Genomic DNA, 17,994 nt, shown 5'->3' with positions numbered 1-17,994 from the left:
CTAGCTGGTAACTTCTTCCCAGAGAGTTTATCTCAGCAGCAGCAGAGAGGAGACACTATATGGCAGCCTGACTAGTAAAAGACAATGCAGGGTAGTGACAACCAGTGCTAGAAATTCTGTAGAGAAATCATACCATCAAGCACCCTAACTCCTGGAAGTTGACAAAAGTGGCACAGACCACTCCCGTTCCCTGAACAACTTAGCAGACAAATGAAATATAAGCAAGTACTGACCAGTTTATCCTTTGAACACTTTGAATCCTTAGGAGGGCAGATGAATTTAAAATCACAGGTAAGAGAATTGGGGCAACTCAAAGATAAGCAACTTGTCCAGGAATGCATGCAGAGGATGTCAGAGCAAAGATGCAAGTAGCAGATTTCTTTACATAGCACAGAACAAATTATAAAAACAAAAGGAAGGATTATGATTTAAATGTAATTTTTATTAAGTAAAAGGAGAGAATTCTTCCAAAGTATATATTTTGTACTTCTTAATGGACAGAACACCACAGCTTTATACACAATGCTTTTATTTACTCAAGTCTGCCCAGAAGACTTCACCTACAATCATTGTTCTAATGAAGTTTCATTATGTATGAAATACAAACTCATCTGGCTTGGTGTTGAGCAAAGAAATTGTTCTTTAATTAACTTCTTTAATGATCTTAATTATCTTTCATTTAAATTCAGAGATGATCCTTAGAGAATTCAATGTACCATCATTAAAATTTGTAGACAAAGCTATTTTGTCTCAGACCCAGCAGTTTTCAGATAACCTCAGATGTCTGACTTAAAATCCATGCATCTGCCTCCTCATTCTTTAGCAAATTACCTGACACTTTTTAGCAGACCACATCAACTTTATTCTCTTCAACTCTTACAAACACATATATTGCAAATAAATCAAACACAAATCCTCTGTCAATTTCTAGAAACTTGCTTCAAAACCATCATATTGTTCTCAGTGTCTGGCCTTGGCTCTCCTACCCTGGGTTCTCATCCCTTTCTAAACTGAAAAGTATAAAAGCACAACACTGCACTGACAGTGAGCCATGAAATTAGGATCATTTGAAACGGATTGTGCATTTCCATAGGTCCAAAGTTTTAGACAGCTATTTAACCTTTAAGATTCATTTTAGAAAAATCACTGTCTCTGCATAATTTCCAGTGAATAAACTGGGTAATAAAAGCCTTCCCTCTTCAACCTCCTCTTCCCCAATTTTGAAAATCATACCATAGGATCTGGATCAGAAACGAACACTTTCAGCTGCTTGGAAAAATGTTTGTCACAGAAATATCTCATAAAATAAGCAGTGCTCAGCTTGGCAAATGGTCTACGTTTGCTTTTTGCAAACAAACAAAAAAAGATTTTACTTCGCTATTTCAGGATTACTTAGCTGTTATAAAAGCTCACATTCCACATACTTCAATGTGCTACGCTAAAAGTCTTTGCCTTCACCAGGCTCAAAATTTCATCATCTCTGCTTATAGTGACCTAGATCCCAGATAATCTTCTAAATCCACCACCCAGTGGATGAGATGGTTAAACTACAGCACAAAATAATTTCTGCCATAGCATGGAAAACTCACTGTGTTTCATCTTTGGATCAAATTCTGCAACGGCTTCTTTTTATTGGCAAAACGTTTCATATCCCAGAATCTCTCTTTCTGTAAGGTTAAGCAGAGAAATTCTATGGCGTTACATTACAGCTAACATTACATTTTGAAGAGGATTTTTCACTGCAGCAAAGTAAGTCTTGTTCGTTAGGGCTTTTGAAACTTTCAGCCAGCGTTCCCATTCTCACATGACTTGCTAAAACTCAAGGATTCATGCTTGCCATCTAGTGGCTTTGAGCGGAATTAGAAGCAATCTGTTAACAAAGTAGAAAATTTTTTGTGTGTGCTAAAAGATGGTCGTTATGATTTATGGTTATGTTTGAAAATCAAAAAACTCATCTGGAATTGTACCTGAAAAAGAGGACTCTTCCCTCCATATAATCATTAACTGAACCCAGAAAGAAAACAGAGGATTAATGGGTGGCCACTGAGTCTCCTGTGAAAAGAACAGCCATGGTTACTGCATTTGAGCATGAGAGACCTGCACTGACTGGGGGAGGTTACTCTGAGGACTCTTCATATCCAATGTGTCCATCCTTATAGCAGTCCTGGAAATCCATAAAACAATCCAACCAGAGCACAAACATTCTTTTTCTGCCTTCATTAAAATAAAATTACCTGTTTGCAAAAAAAGGCTAAATAAGATTCCATGGGGGCTGATATGACCCTCTGTTTCTGTTCTGCAGAAAACATGCGTACTTCAGAGTAGGTGGTCATTAAATACAAGATAGAAACAGTTCAGCCTAGAACCTCCCAAGCACCCTCTTCCAGCTGAATGGCCTAAGCCCTAGGTTGTAGTAAGGCTTCACATTTTATGTTCTTTGTCTAGTTTCATTCATTTTATACTCTTGGATATAAATGAAGGCATCTTCGACAAAAGCAGCAGTAAATACTTCCCTCCAAAGCAAATACAACCTGTTTCAAGGTGATTCTCTTCAAAGATACAGTTTCTTCAGAATTTAAAATTGTGTTGAACTAAAATTCTCAAGAAAAAAAATATCCAAAATGTCTGTTCTATACAGGGCATGCAGGGCAGTACTTTCCACACAACTGGAAAACAGGGAGAAATAAACCTTCCTTACTGCGTGAGTTTTCTTTCTGGAATTACCACCTAAAATAAATCACTCATCAGAATTAGTTAACTAGGATTCTAATAAAAGATTAAACTATCGCCAGCCATAGCACGAATACATGTATTAGCAAAACTGCACCTGCTAACAATGATGTCCAAATTCTGTTCAAGTCTCAGACTACTAGTGTGTCCTAGTTTGAGTGGGAATACTTAGAGTATCTATGAAATGCTAAGAAAAAAGTAAACTACATGGCTGGAGAAAATATCATCTCTGACCAAGGAATGAGGAGGGGAGGTATAAACTGGAGGAACAGCTAGTCTCCACAGTTTTTATAGCCTTGATATACTCAGTGAGTCTACAGAAAGATCAAACAAGCAGCACTAGTAAGGCCTGCTTTGGAAGCAGAGGAAATGTATATACCCTCAATAAAACATACACAAGAACGTGCAATTTTTGGAGCCTCTACAGTTCTTAAAGAATCTCAAATCCAGACTGGAAGATAATTCCATGCGTTTGCATTACCATGGAAGTACTCCAGTATCTATGACATGGACCATCAAGACAGGCACACATAATAATACACACCTGTATTGAATGAATACTCATTTTAAGTCTCTAAATCTCTTTAAATTAAAAGCCACAAATCCACTATGGACTAGAGTCTATATAAAATTTCGCCCTTCAGTAGTCTTCCTACACCTAGCTTTTATGGAAGTTTCTTCTGAGTACCAGTATTTCCAAAACAATGAGTGCTGGAAAATTAGAGTACACAATTGCAAATGACTGAACTTGGTACAATCTTCTCCTGTTTACACCCCTTCTTTTTTGAGGGGATGGATAGGAAATAAATTTAATAAGTTACTTTCAAAAGTAATATAATGAACAGCACTTAGGCTTATCAAAGACGCTCTCTTTACATAAATATAGATGCCATAATAGAAATTTACTAGCACTTAACAAGTTCTGTGTGATTTTTTAATGCACAGTTTATAGTGTTCATTAATAAAAATCTTTCATCTCATGAATGTATAGTGTAACATTGATTTAAAAGATACAGACAAGGAAGTAACAAAATGCACTATCATTAAAGTATTTCCAGTACCAACAGCTAGGAGGCATTCATTAACTGGATATCATCAACATAAATCTCACTATTTTATCTTCATTTAAGAAAAATTAAAGTTCTAATCTGGAAACTCCCTTAACATTTCTTTCTTTCAACTGACTGCAGATAAAATACTTGTAAATACAAAAGAAAAAGAAAAGTTGACAGTTTTGTAACCAATATTATATAGGATATGTAATTACCATATAAAAGTTGACTCTGTTTCTTTAGGAACTGGATGCATACATTTCCTGGCTTTTGTACTACAAAATACTTTTCTCCACAGATGTAACTTTTATGTCATGTTTATAGAACAAAATCAAACCAAACTTCATGCATTTTAAAGAACCTTTCTTACACACTGTAGTTACTCTTCAGTGAGAAAACGTGGTCCACTCTGGTTCACGTCCTTGCAACGACACAAGAGTAGTATTACCAAATACAATTAAATGATCTCTTGATTTTAAACTTTTGAATCTGCCATAATTTAAAAAAGTAATACTTGATATTAAACTTCAAGACAAAGAGATGTCAGTGTAAAAGGTCTGGGCCATCACTGAGCACTTCAAATCCTTCAGTTTCCTGCTTGTTATTTCAGAAGCCATAACAAATACTGCATTTGTCGCAGAAGTATCAGATCCAAAGACTGAATTTCTATTGCTATTAGAAATATAAAAGAAATCAGAAGTATACAAACTGATGCATGAATAGAAATGTAGTGATTAAGAAACAAGGAATGGAAGTCTGACCACTTTTAATAACTGCAAAAGATGAAAACTGACTTTTAGCAAGAGTATTTTACAATCTTACTAGCATTTGAAATAAAGCTTTTGAAAAACATGCTGTAAAATTTCTTAATTGTTTATTAATGAATGTTTTGAAAAACTAGATTAAGCATTCCAGGTTTTTTAAGGTGACAATCTATTTTACAGATGCACGGAAGTTGCACAGTTTGTATGAAACATATATGGTTTTCAGTGTTAACAATACAGATAACTATAAAAGAGTATCACACACAGTCTGCAAGTTTCTTTCTTTCTTCAAATTGTTTGTCTACTGCAAGTGAAAGAGCCTGAAGAAACGTTGTCATTGTAACACTGGGGGACTGAAAATAAGAAAATATTTTGTTAGACGTGCTACAGCAATAGGCATACATAATATTTTACATACAAATCACTGTATTTGAAAGAGAAATACTTAACTTCCATGTTACAAAATTTTCAAAATGCTACAAACCACAAACCTGCAGGCTTATTTTAAAACAGCTAGCATAATAAAGTCAAAGTCAAGCTATGAAAAATCTTGAGTCAATCACTATTACTGTGGATTTGCTTCAAAAAAGGTTTTTAACAAACTATTTATAAAGTGGCAGAGGGTTTTCGTTCAGCAAGAGATTATCAGAGAATCAGTATCAATGTTCTATCACAACATTTAATTAAAAGTAGGATGCTGTTGGACAGGTCAACCCTACCCGTCTTCTTCAGTCTCATTTTAAATTATGGGCAGCACAAAATCATTTCAGTATACAAAGCTGCAAAACCAGTGTAATTTAAAGGGGGGTTTAGACGCAATCTTTTACTTCAGGCAGTGTCCAAATATCTTCCCACCTGTCTCAAAACCAAACCAAGCTATAATGAATAGAAACAACTTACTTGAATATAAAGTGCATGTGCTAGGAAAGGAAGTTTTCTCAGGACCCGGCCACTAAGACCATCACTTCTTCTATAAGTAAAACAGAGACAAATGCTGCTTCAATGCTAAATATCCACTCTTAAAAGAAGATCTTTTTCTGTGTTTCTCTCATAAGTTGCTCTAAAAAAAACCTCAAATCACAATTCAGCAGGTCACTTGCAGCACTTTTAGCAGAAGCAGGAAGTGAACAACTTCAGCCTATGGGAGGCTATACAGTACAGAAAAGCAAGCAAGGGTACAGAAATAGCACAGTCACATCTGCCTGCCGAGGGTGACATCACGCCCTTCACATTACTGTGCTGCATCGCGTGAATTTGGGGGAATGCCTACTCTGAAACGGTATGGTACAGACATAACCACACTTGGAAGGACTTGACAAATCTGGTTTTAAGGCTGGACGTCCCAGCTACAGCTTTTCTCCTTCTTCCCACCATTTACACACAGTTTCCTTTACCTCACCTACTCAATATATGTTTCCCTCTTCTCTGAGCACCACTGTCTATGTAGAACACAAACCTCTATGCGAGGAAAAACTCCCTTACTTTTACTCCACTCCTCACTGGTTAAGATTGCATACTTCAGGAACAGAAGGAAAACACACTTTCCTGACTTTATGAATGTTATTTTATTTTGTTCCATAGGGACCAGCACTTTGGAAAAAAATATTGCTCGATATTATAAGTATCATTTTTATTGTTTCAAGAATTGTATGCTGCTGTGAAAGACTATGTGCTCCGCTGGCATACTCAGCAAATCATAACACTCTCCATTTACACTTCACTCCTTTCCCCTTTGCTTCCATCCACTTATATCTCAATGCTAAAAACTGACTTAGGAGATTGCAAGGCATTCCAAGACACTTTCTCAGCAGCAACTAAGATCAGTGTTATTTCCGCTAAACTGCATTACAATTCACAATATCCACTGAAATCTAAGGCATCTCACTAATCCAGCCAGCAATTTGTCAAGAGGACTTCAAAGGACAGAGCAGAAACCAGAAGCATTACTAAGACAAGCGAGATCTGAGACCAAGAAATGTTGGCCAATCCTGATCGCTTCTACTTTTTGTCTGCTGAAAGGTTTTGCACTAACACTAACAGAAAAAAATTGAGATGTTTCAGAACTCTAGCCGTTATGAAATTCAGTTAGTTTTAGACATCATTCCACAACTCATTATGTATATATATATATAAAAAATATATATATATAAAAATGTAGAATTTCAGAATCTTACCTTGAGATTTCTTTTAGTACCAGGCTTAACCTTGACACATTATTTTCTACAAAGCCTATCATCTCTAGCTCTCTGAGTGTCAGGAGCTGCTGCCGAGGATATATTATTTGACACTAGAAAGAAGAGTTATACACTGTTGCATGAAAAACTTAAATACATTCAAAATTAAATTCTACAGTAAGAGTGGAAATAAGAGAAGGAAATTTGTGTATTCTTGTTATTTAGAAAGTATGATTTAAATGTCATTTATTAAAATATGTTTTACAGTCTTGCTTTCAAAATATTACCTTCATCAGTTCTTCCAAGCAAGAAAGATATATTTTAAATATTGCTGCAGGGGATGGAGGTCCAATGTATTGTTTTATGTCAGCCCTGTCTACAAAGGCCATGTCAATTTTCTCCGTAATATTTGAAGTAGTCAGGATAACTACATTGGGATACCTTCAAGATAAAAGCAGATTTTTAGGTCACATGTACAAGAATTATCTCCTTTTGTGTTTGGCAAACCGATACCTTCCTTCTTAAGACTCAAGCCATTTCACGCAACAAGCAGTCACATCACTCTTGTCAGCCAGCAATTACATTAAATGATCTGAAGCTCTTGGCCAGTAATCACCAATCTATTTCAATGCATAGTCTCTTCCCTTCAGCTGTTTCTCAAGTGTCCGTAGTTTCTCCAACCCTATTTTAGAAGTGATATACGTTAACTATCTAGAGCCTACAGGCATAGTTTCTGCCACCAAAAAAAGATTATGAAAAGACGACTTGTAAATTTGAACCTTTAATCTACATGTTTTCCATTTGAATGCAGTAGACAATATATAGTTTAACTAAGTGGCAATGTGACACATTCTAACTGTGGATGACGTTAGAGTGAGCTTAAAAGAGAAGTAACATCTTGCTCTAAGAAATGTTGAAAGAACATTCTTAACCATAGCTATTTCTGGATGAAACCTGTGAACTTTTATGTATGGATAAGTCAATTTTAATTATCTGCAAGACAGGGCCAAATACCAGGGCACCTTTCTTTCTGTGAACAAAGCCAAGTATACCCAAAAAAGGAAGTGGCAGGAATAAAACAAGAGATGATATACAACACTAAATCCAGCACGCAACGTGGACCAAGCATCATTAACAATTGCTTCTCAGCCACGTGTTGTGCAAGTCTGCTTTGGATTGCTGTTGCAATAATGTGAGTTTACCTTTTAATCTGATCTATTTGTGTCAGTACAGCATTCACCACACGAATAGCATCTGAAGGCTCTGTGCCTGCCTTGAAGGCACTGCGGGCTGCTGTGAGGCTTTCTACCTACAAGAAACCAAACCAACTCAACAAACAAAAAAAAAACCAACACACACAAAAATACCACCAAAACACCAAAAAAACTCCCTTGAAAGATTACACATTTGGAGTGCTGGCAGCAAGAACCCAGACAATACACCTTCAGATCCCTGTGTCTGGCATGTAAACTATCATCTTCAAAATCTTTTTTTTAGTAGGAATTTACTGGGAGAGAGAAAAGGATGTCAAGGAAGCAAAGCGTAGTGAGTGAAATACCTGTTTAGACAGCAGAATGGAGGCATTTTAATTAAATTTGGGGGGTGGGGTGGGGGGATGACACACAACAGAATAACGAATACATTGAATTTAGAATGAGCTTCCCCATTGGAACTCCAGTATAACCAAGTTAATAAGGTACACACTTACTAAGTTGCTTTTGTATGCAAGTCTGAAGAGAATCTAGACAATGAACTGCACCGTAAGTGCTTTCTAGAGCTTTTCAACATACGTAAGAGCACAATTAGTACAAATCTAGGCTACTCTGATGTTTAAAACAATGCTCCACTTGTAAACACACATGAGCAAGGGAAGTTCCACCAAGAAATGTTTTGCTTCATTTTCAGCTGGAATTTGCCTGCTAAATCATACTGTGTTCCTCCCAAATCTCTTAAATCTGCAGTAGTCAAGATTAAAATTCATTCTTCTGCACAAAGTTATGTAATTTACAAAAAAGCATAAATATGCTTTTATTGTTCTTTACAAATGAGCATTATCACAGTTTCCGCCCATCAATTTACTTTCTGCTAAATTTTATGTACCTCAATGCTATTAGAATCATACCTCATCAATCAGTACAAATACAAGAGCATCTTTGTCATCAATTAACTCTTGAATCTTCTGGAACATCTTGGTTACAAGCTTGCCACTCTAGAAAGACATCATATGCATATGTTGAACTATTTCCTTATCACACAACTTTCCAAGCCTTACCATATTTAAAGATGGAAATACCTGTTTTTTAAAATAACTTTCTAATACAGCTTCCATTTTGGTGTTCTCAAACACATTAATTATTCTGAGTAATGTTTGGGGCACAGTTATTTTATGAAACAAGCTCAATAGAAAGAGTGTAATTTCTAAAACACAAAGTCTATGTTAGCTACATTATTAGCTACATCAATACATACCTCAGAAAACCATTTAGAGAAAAGGCTATGGCTGTTTATCTCAATGAACTGTCCATACCTGTACCTAAAGTATGAAGAGGAAAAGAAGTATGAACTCAGTGATATCACTAACTTCCATAAGTCTCATTCCTTCCATTTCAACACTGGAATTCTGTGAATTAGCACTTTAAATTACTTACTCTTCAAAACATAATACCTATTTTGAGTTTAACTGTCATTTCCAGAAATGTGTCTCACTAGAATTCTTGATATTAAATTGCTATCCAAACTCCTTCATTAGAACAGGTTCTATTTAAATATAGTTTAAGTAACAGTTACCATTCTAATGGCCTCATTCTTCTGTTTGTGGAAGATTTTGTTCAGTATAGCAAGAACACATATAAAAGCAGAAGCTTATTTACTTGGCTCTGCATGGATATCCTTAGGACAAAGTATCTCAACCACACATTATATAGACCATGTTTGTCATAAATTCAGCTTGGGCTAGAGTCAGATTGCTACAATAATTACACATTATTTATGTTACACCTAGCATTTTAGATAACATTTTTTTAAATATATTTTTTATATATTTTTTAATATAATTTTTTTAAGTTGCTACGAAGCTTCAGGCTAACTCTTACTACTTGTCTGATATACAGACTGATCTCTACAGACTGTGGCATTCAGAGAATCCAAGGACAAAACAAATCGGTTACAAAATCACTATCTATTAAAAACAGGCTTTCTTAGACATGAAGATACAGATAGCAGGCTCGATACTCTGTGATCCTTTGTCCTTTAATATTCACTGATGCACAATGTGAGCACAAAAAAATGACTAAGTCGCCACTGGAATTTGTTTTACATACCTGAGCACAACTAATTACACATTTTAAAAGGCATTAAAATATCCTAAGCAGTCTCTCTATCAGATCAATTTTATTGCTAGCCAGGTGCACTGTAAAAGAACTACGAACATTAGCACTTGGCACCAGTTACTTGAAATCAAACATTAAATATCTTTGGGCTACCGAAAAAGAGCAATTAGGAACAGTAAACTAAAGTGAAAAATTTCCAAAAATGATCACCTGTATGACAGTCGAATTGTCAGCTTCTGAGCCAGTGCTTTACAGAGAGAGGTTTTACCAGTTCCAGGAGGGCCTGGTTTGAAATCAAATCCATATATTACACAAAATCTGCATCAGATTGTTAATGACACGTAACATCTTGGTAACTACTGTACTTCATTACAGCACTAATTGTAGAATAAAAGCAGACAACGATTGTGAACACCAGAGTATTTTGAGAAGGTTGCTTACTCCTCTATAGTCCTAGAGCTGAGTTCTGAATTTCTATAATTTTCACTTATTAATACAGTTAAGTGTAATAGTTTGTATGTAGACACCATAAAGTTAAAATACTCAACAGCTGCAGAAGCAAAGTGTATCACCCTAGCAGGGCTTGCGTTTATTAGCATTCTCAAAAATCAGTGCTATGCCTAAACTTGTATCTTCCTGAAACACACAAAATAGAAACACATCCTGCCTAGTTTGATCAGCTGTCCACTTTCCCAGAAACCTCTTGGGGCACTCCAGAGCATTTTAGGAAGTCTCCTCTGGGACAAACCTTTTGGATCTGGCTTGCCACCCTATGGTAGAGCCACACAGACTTTCTCCAAATGGACAAGTACAAGCATAGTTAAACAGAGTATGAACATATGGAAGTTGATGTGTGGGTGCTAAACATCACCCAGATGACAGTACTTTCATTCACAGCCAGTACTGCCATTATAGCATAAATGTATTTTGCACTACAACAGTTGTAGGTTTCCCAGTATTAACGTCTTTGTGATCTCAACAAAGAGCTCATTACGAAAATTAAATATATCTATCCTATATCTAACAGTCTGAAATAAATTGTTTTCCAAACAAAAAACATCATGCAGCTTCTAAACTGATAAATAGTTATAACTTAAGTATAATCATCACTCATAATAAACATTTCCACTATGCCCTTTTATTTTTGAATATCAGTCTTGATGACAAAATTGTAATTAATAGAAAGCTGCATTTTGCAAGAAAATAGATTCAGTTGATGTTAATCTCATTTACAGTATAACCTCCACAGTAAGCTATGACTGACTGAAGATTACAGCTCCACTGAAATAGTAATAACTAAATTAGCAAGAACACTGCCTTCATACTTGACAACAGAACACACGGTCTTAACAACACAGCACAGATTGATCTCCCAGTTCTCTTGAAAGTTTTTACAAAGCCATAACTAACAAATTTTTTCATACCTTGATAGAACTGTAACTAATATATGGTTCCTAATGTCCTCAGTATCGGCATTATTTTTGCACTTTATACAAAAAGAAAAATATTATCACTTAAAAATTAAAATAAATTAAAAAAAACTATTGTCACTCCATTATAAATTTTAGAATTTAAATTCCTGCAAAACATAGTACATGTGAACATTGATTTGATTCTGACATTACATTTCATCTAAACATGTAGTATACAGAGAGTACTTCTCTGCTGCTTTTGGATCATCTAATTTCACTACACAGAAGTGCAATATAAGTTTTTCCAGAAGGAAAGTATAAAAAGATGGCCAATGAATCTACTTGGTTTAAGACAGATAATTTTTACCATGCAGCAAAACAACTCTGTTCCATGATATCAGGTTGCTGTCAACGTTTTTGTCAGAAAATAGTAATGTCGTTGTCACATAATCAAGTAACTGAAGAGAAGAAAAAGAGAACACAATTTAGAGGTATATCAGCAAATACAATTAAAAATAGAAGCAATCTCCTAATTATGTCTATTATGTACTCTTAACACACACACACACACACACAAAAATTGGGCTCACGTATTTTAGTCATAGGCAAATTTTCTTTCTGCGAAAGTTGGAAATTAATTTTCTTCCTGCCCTCAAGAAAAAGAATAGCATGCACTGGACCCAAATGGAGTTCCAGAACTTGCACGTGAACAAATGAAATGCTTTAAGGAAGTGAAATTATTTTTATTTTCCATTGTCCCATTTATAGTGTGGCTTTAAAACACAAGCTGCCCAAGTCCAGTCAAAGTTCAGGTCCTGTTTAGATGTTATACAGCAATACATCTGTTTGGTTTGATGTAGTCAACCCACCTGTCACATATTAGTTCCTTTCTACTGAAGCATTTGTAAGGAATGAAGCTACTGTAAGAAATTTGTAGATTACATATCCTACCAAATAAGGGAAGTTGCAGGTACTTCCTTGAATGCTTGCTTCTAAAAATAATGACTTCATTTTAGAATTATCTAGAATTAGGAAGTAGAGAACTCTTTCAACAAAATTAATATGAACCTCAGGTGTGAACCTACGGTGATTTTCACCTATAATAACACGTGATAGCATATAATTTTCTGTTGCTGGTACCTGTAATGTGCTTTTGATCCATTTGTGTTAATAAGACAATACAACAGTATTCCTGTAGTATCTCATGTCCAAGATGGAGCAATTATGCAACAGCAAAAAAACCTGAACTTCACCCAGCATGTTTTTCAATATTATATTGACACTGTACTATTTTGAAAATTCACAGCAACCATTTCAGTCTGTAGGATCCAACTGTACCCAGCCAGTTCCATGGATTAAAGAATGAACATTCATCATAATTACTTTTACAGGAGCTAAGTAGTTCCAGTTTTAGTCATTAAAAGCTACCGCTTCTTTCTACCAACATACACTTAGAGTGAACAGTGATCAAGTTGCTGTTATTTAGTACAGCAGTAAGTCTAATTAAATAGACTTGTCATTTCACAGATGATTTGGAAAACAGTTACATAAATTAGACAAACATTAATGTGTTAATTGATGTTTACTTTATAAATGAAGAAGTACAATCACTGGAATGTTTTGCTTTACTATAGGTGGTTATAAAGACTTGAGTGAGAATACTGTAGCTATGGTATTATAAACAAGCTAATGAATTAGTTATTTGTGTCCAAAAACTTCAGGTAGAAGTTTTTTTTTTAACAAGCACGATAAACATCTTAATGAGTGCTGTCATAAGAGCAGCTGAATTAAAAGAATGCTGTGTACATTTTTTCTAAGCCTCTTTGAAGTTTTTTTTCCCACCAATTTTTTTCTCCCCTTCTAGAAAAACATGCAATTAATAAGCCTTAAAACATGATGCAGTATTTTAATAAAGTGAATTTCTACTCTGTTCTACAGAACATTGTTTTCCTCACGCAGGCTGATGAATATGTCTAAAGCAAAAGTGAAAATCATCTGAGAAGTTTTAAGTTGCTACCAAAATGCCACCTCCAACTGTTAAACTTCTGATTTCTGTAAAATAAACCAATGCATATGAAGAAATTATTTATCATTTGTGGCATGAGCATCACTGAACGCAGTTTCATAAGAAAAGTTTTCTTGCAAAGCTGACTTCACAGTACTACACATTGATACAGATAGCTCAGCTCATATCTCAGCTCTGCCTTCTTTTTTAAGTGTACATCAGAGACGTATGTAACTACCAAAAATTATATAGCAATTTTAACAATATAAGCTTTGCAAAATGGCTAAGACTATACTACCCTTCAAAATACAGAAGTGTAATAAGCAGACACCAGAACTCTTTGTTGAGCTGGTGATTTCCGAGTAACTTCTCCATGGGATGCAGCAAACTTCAAACAGCCTACATTTCAACTCAAGCACCTCAAGCAATTTTAATTGTTATTCACTTTCAACTTACATGTGATTTTACTTCAGTGTCATATATAAGACTTTCCCAAAGGCCATGGAATTCAGCTGCAAAAGCAATATATTATATACCTGTTTAGGATAAATCAATCTGGCAATTTGTAATCTACCATTGCAGCACAAAGAAGTTTTCAAGTTATTCTCAACTACAATTAAAGATTAAGAACAGATTTATGACAGCAAATAAAATATATGGAAAAAACCTGTTATTTTTCTCAAAATGTAAACACCACTTTCTAACAGACAAATTCAGCAGTTTCACAACTTCTGTTTCCTCAAATAATTGTGAGGAGAAATTAATCTTCTTAATTTCTTAACATGAAAGAAAAAACATCATTCTTTCCACCCTCAATAGGGGATGGACCTACACTTCCCCAAGATAAAGAGCTATGAAAAGTTGGGGTGGGAGGAGAGAGTTCTAAGTCCGATTTTATCATTCAAGGGCTTTGGATTTTACTTTAACATCAACATGTACAAGACCAAAAAAAGCACATAGCTGAATAATGCATAAAAAATTAAAGGTGTGATTTGGGTATCAATCATTTCTAGCAGTTAGCGTCTAGCTTTCAGCAAAGAAAACAAAAAAGACTGAACAATTATAAACTACAATAATATGGGAATAATGTCAAGGTATCAGACTGAATTCTTCCCGAAAAGAACAATTGTAATGGATAGGCTTTTGACAACCTGGAAAGAGCAAGAAACATCTCAGAATCACTGTCTCTTTGAGCTTAAGCTCACACCTGTACTTCTTCCAGGTGCAGAATCTAACTTCCCCAAGCACAAGATAGTAACAGGCAAGCCACACTCTATTGCAGAGCAAAGCCTTATTCTTCTTTTCAGAGGACACTCTGAGGACTCTAAATCTCTAGTTTGTTTGTTTGTTTGAAATACAAGAGCAGCACTGTCTTGGGGGTTGGAAGCCAGCAGTGGGCTCTGGAAAATGAATGTTTGAATGGATGAGTTTCTTGTGGATCTCCAAATAAAAATCTGGAATGCAGCTTGTAGGGTTAAAAATTTGCATGCTTCTGATTATGACTATACATTTTATTCCACAAGACCAGTTACTTCCACTCATCCACAGGTATTACAGAAATAAATGACATGTGGTGGAATCACCCATAGTAGTTCAGTCAAAATGATACAGAAAGTCCAAATCTATTGGTTCCATTGACAAAGGACGAAGTTAAACAATATATACAAATAATACCTTTAACAGATAACCCTGTAAACACCTTTAGGCTTTTCAAGATTTTCTTTCATTGTAATTGCTCTAGACCTTCCAGAAATATCACATGGGTACCTGCTGGTAGCACCCAGTGGTTAGCTGCGATGATATCCTCATTCTCTTCTTCCAGGTTTTCAGATCTTGGTCCTTCTTCGTTCAGATGAAAAATATGAAGAGAAAGACTGGTTTTGCTCAAGTCAATAGGCTAAAATGGACATAAAAAGACCTTTAATATATCACATTCCTCATTCAAAGCTAATTATAAGAAAGTTAGTTTTCAGCTGGCATTCATCTTTGAAGACTAATACTTCTGTTTCAGACCTTACAAAGGGGTGTAGGCCCAAAAATTTATTCACCTTTTCCTGGTTATACCAGACAGCCTAATAAAAGATATTACATCATCCCACAGACCTTCCCCTGCTTATGTCCTTAGGCTATCACTAGTCTACCTACAACTAATTCACATGCATATGAACAGAGCTGTACGTTGTCACTGCGAATACCTGTCTGTCTTTCAGTTTCAGCTCTGTATCCACAATAGACACTGACTGCACGTTGCTGTTAAGGAAACCATCATCAAACTCTGTCCACTTGTAATCACCAAACACCACGTTATGTCTGTTCAGCAGCTTTAAGACACTCCTCCTGATATCTTCTTTCTTGGCCGTGCTAACAAGAAAGAAACAGCATTATTGATGGCATATTTACAAGGAAGTATGAACTAATATCAGAGTGCTTTACTTCATACACTAAGTCTACATGGAAAACAGCTTCCATCTCACAAAAAAATCCCCCAAACCAACAAACAAACCATCCCCCCAAAACCAATGCACACAAAATCCCCCAAACCCACTCAACTCCTGCCGTAACATTCTGTGGGGAAAAACCCTATCAAATTCAGTTTGTTTGCAAAAGCAACAAGTGTGATACTTGTTTTTGTGCATTAAAAGACACAAGACAAAAAATACTATTTGCTCTGTTTGCAGTCATATCAGGGGACATGGAAAGAGAGATAGATTTCAAGAATGGAAATCAGTTATGCAATCTGACTGTGTTTCACTAGGAAAAACAGAAAAACTCACAGCCAAGCCACTAGACTGAATTTGGTACACTTAGCTTGGAAGCTCTATTGTGCTTTCATGCCTGAGGACAGCCGATACCTCAGGATGGGGACATGCTATAAGGAGAATTCCAGTAGAAAAGACAAAAACTACAGGAAAAGGAATACCATTTTAAGGTTTCAGAAAGGCTTTAACTTCAGTGATGCATTCCCAGTGCAAACTCCCAGTTCCTTGTCTTTTATGTCTGACAAAAAGAGAGCAGTGAATATTTTACACCTTGACTTTAGCAACACCTTGGTCACAGTTTCCCATAGTACCTAGATAGCTAAATTGGTAAGATAAGGACTGGATAAATGGACAAGGCAGCTGGACTGACCAGCTCAAAGGGTTGTGATTAGTAGTACGAAGACTAAGCAGAGCTGTGAGTAAAACAGGTGGGGAAAGGTGGGGTGGTCCTGTCAATATTGGGACCAGCGCTGTATTTACATCTTAATTTACACCCTGGACAATGGGATGGAAACCAACTGCTGCAAGTTTATAGATAACACCAAAGCAGGGAGAGCTGTCAGTATACTAGAGAGCAGGGCTGCCATTCAGAGGGACCTCTGCAGGCTGGAGATACGATTTGACAGGAATCTCCTGAAGTTAGCAAAGGTAAACGCGAACTTCTGTCTCTTCATCTACTGCCCAGACAACAGTAGAGACCAGAGGCCAACTGGATGAAAAGCAGCTTTGTAAAAAAAGGACCCAAGGGTACGGTGGACAAGTTGGCAATGAGTCAGCAGCGTGTCCCTGCTACAAATAAGGCCAACCTTATTTTAGACTGTGCTAACATCAGCGAAAATGATTCTTTCTGTCTACTGGCTGTTTGAGAGACCACATCTGGACCACTGTGTGCAGTTTTGGGCTCTGCTGTACCAAAGACAATGACATACTGGAACAAGTCCAGAATACGGCCGCCAACTTGATTATGAGACAGGACGATGTGACGCACAAGGAGAAACTGAGAGAAACGGGTTTGTTCAACCTTAGGAAGAGGCGCCTGTGTGGAAACTCGTGGGGGAGCACTGAGAGGGCAGAGCAGGGTGCGCCAGGACAAAAGGCAACAGACCAAGTCGCGGCAAGCAAAGCTCGGCTCAGAGAGACCTGCTTGATTTCTGATGAACCTCCACGTGTATCTGAACGCTGTCCCACACGCTGGGGAGCGCTTGCTTCAAGTCCCCCGCGGCTTCATCCATCCTTCCCGCTCCTAGGGGGAAAGCGATACCAAGGAGGGGGGGGCCTGCAGCCACCAGCACGACAGGAGACCCCGCGCCCCATCCACGCGCCGCCACCCACGGCGGGAAACGGCGCTGCTCCCCCTCCCTCCTTCCCTCCCTCCGGAGATGGCGACGACAACCAGGGGACGCGTCGCCAGCCCAGTCACACGCACGGGCAGTACGGCCCACCCCTCCCCCGCGGCGGGGACGAGGAATCACCTCACGCCGGACGCGGCCCCGAGCGCGGTGCGGTGCGGCCGGAGCGGGGGGACGAGACACAGGTCCACCCGCGGAGCGGAAGGGCCGGGCGGCTCCTCCGTCCCCTCACCACCCTGAGTGCTGCGAGGGCTGCGCCTCCGCCGCACAGCGCGCGGGAGAAACCCCGCTCGATCGCGGGGAGAGCCTGGCGCACCAGGACGCCGACGCCGCCTTCTTTTTGTAAAAGGCGGGCTGGCGCGCCGCGGCCCGGCCCTCCCCCTTGACCTGGATCTTCCTCCGCGGCAGGCGGAAGGATTC

The 17,994-nt window shown here is 37.4% G+C and overlaps 1 protein-coding gene across 1 annotated transcript; it reads right to left on the bottom strand.

Moving 5' to 3' along the window:
• Window positions 1-3,650: 3,650 nt before the first annotated feature.
• TRIP13 (thyroid hormone receptor interactor 13) lies at window positions 3,651-17,942 on the bottom strand. Its single transcript, XM_074870170.1, has 14 exons — window positions 17,698-17,942; window positions 17,366-17,468; window positions 15,662-15,827; window positions 15,234-15,363; window positions 13,923-13,978; window positions 11,829-11,919; window positions 10,260-10,332; window positions 9,190-9,253; window positions 8,843-8,929; window positions 7,923-8,029; window positions 7,008-7,161; window positions 6,721-6,833; window positions 5,447-5,516; window positions 3,651-4,899 (listed from the first exon to the last, which is right to left on the bottom strand). The coding sequence occupies exons 2-14, from the start codon at window positions 17,455-17,457 to the stop codon at window positions 4,804-4,806; spliced, it is 1,299 nt and encodes a 432-aa protein (XP_074726271.1). The 5' UTR covers window positions 17,458-17,468; window positions 17,698-17,942; the 3' UTR covers window positions 3,651-4,803.
• Between the last annotated feature and the right edge of the window lie 52 nt (window positions 17,943-17,994).

This window comes from Strix uralensis, chromosome 1 (genome assembly GCF_047716275.1).
Source record: "Strix uralensis isolate ZFMK-TIS-50842 chromosome 1, bStrUra1, whole genome shotgun sequence".
Classification (NCBI taxonomy): domain Eukaryota; kingdom Metazoa; phylum Chordata; class Aves; order Strigiformes; family Strigidae; genus Strix; species Strix uralensis.
The sequence above is the reverse complement of the archived record's forward strand: the minus strand, read 5'-3'. Positions and strand labels throughout refer to the sequence as shown.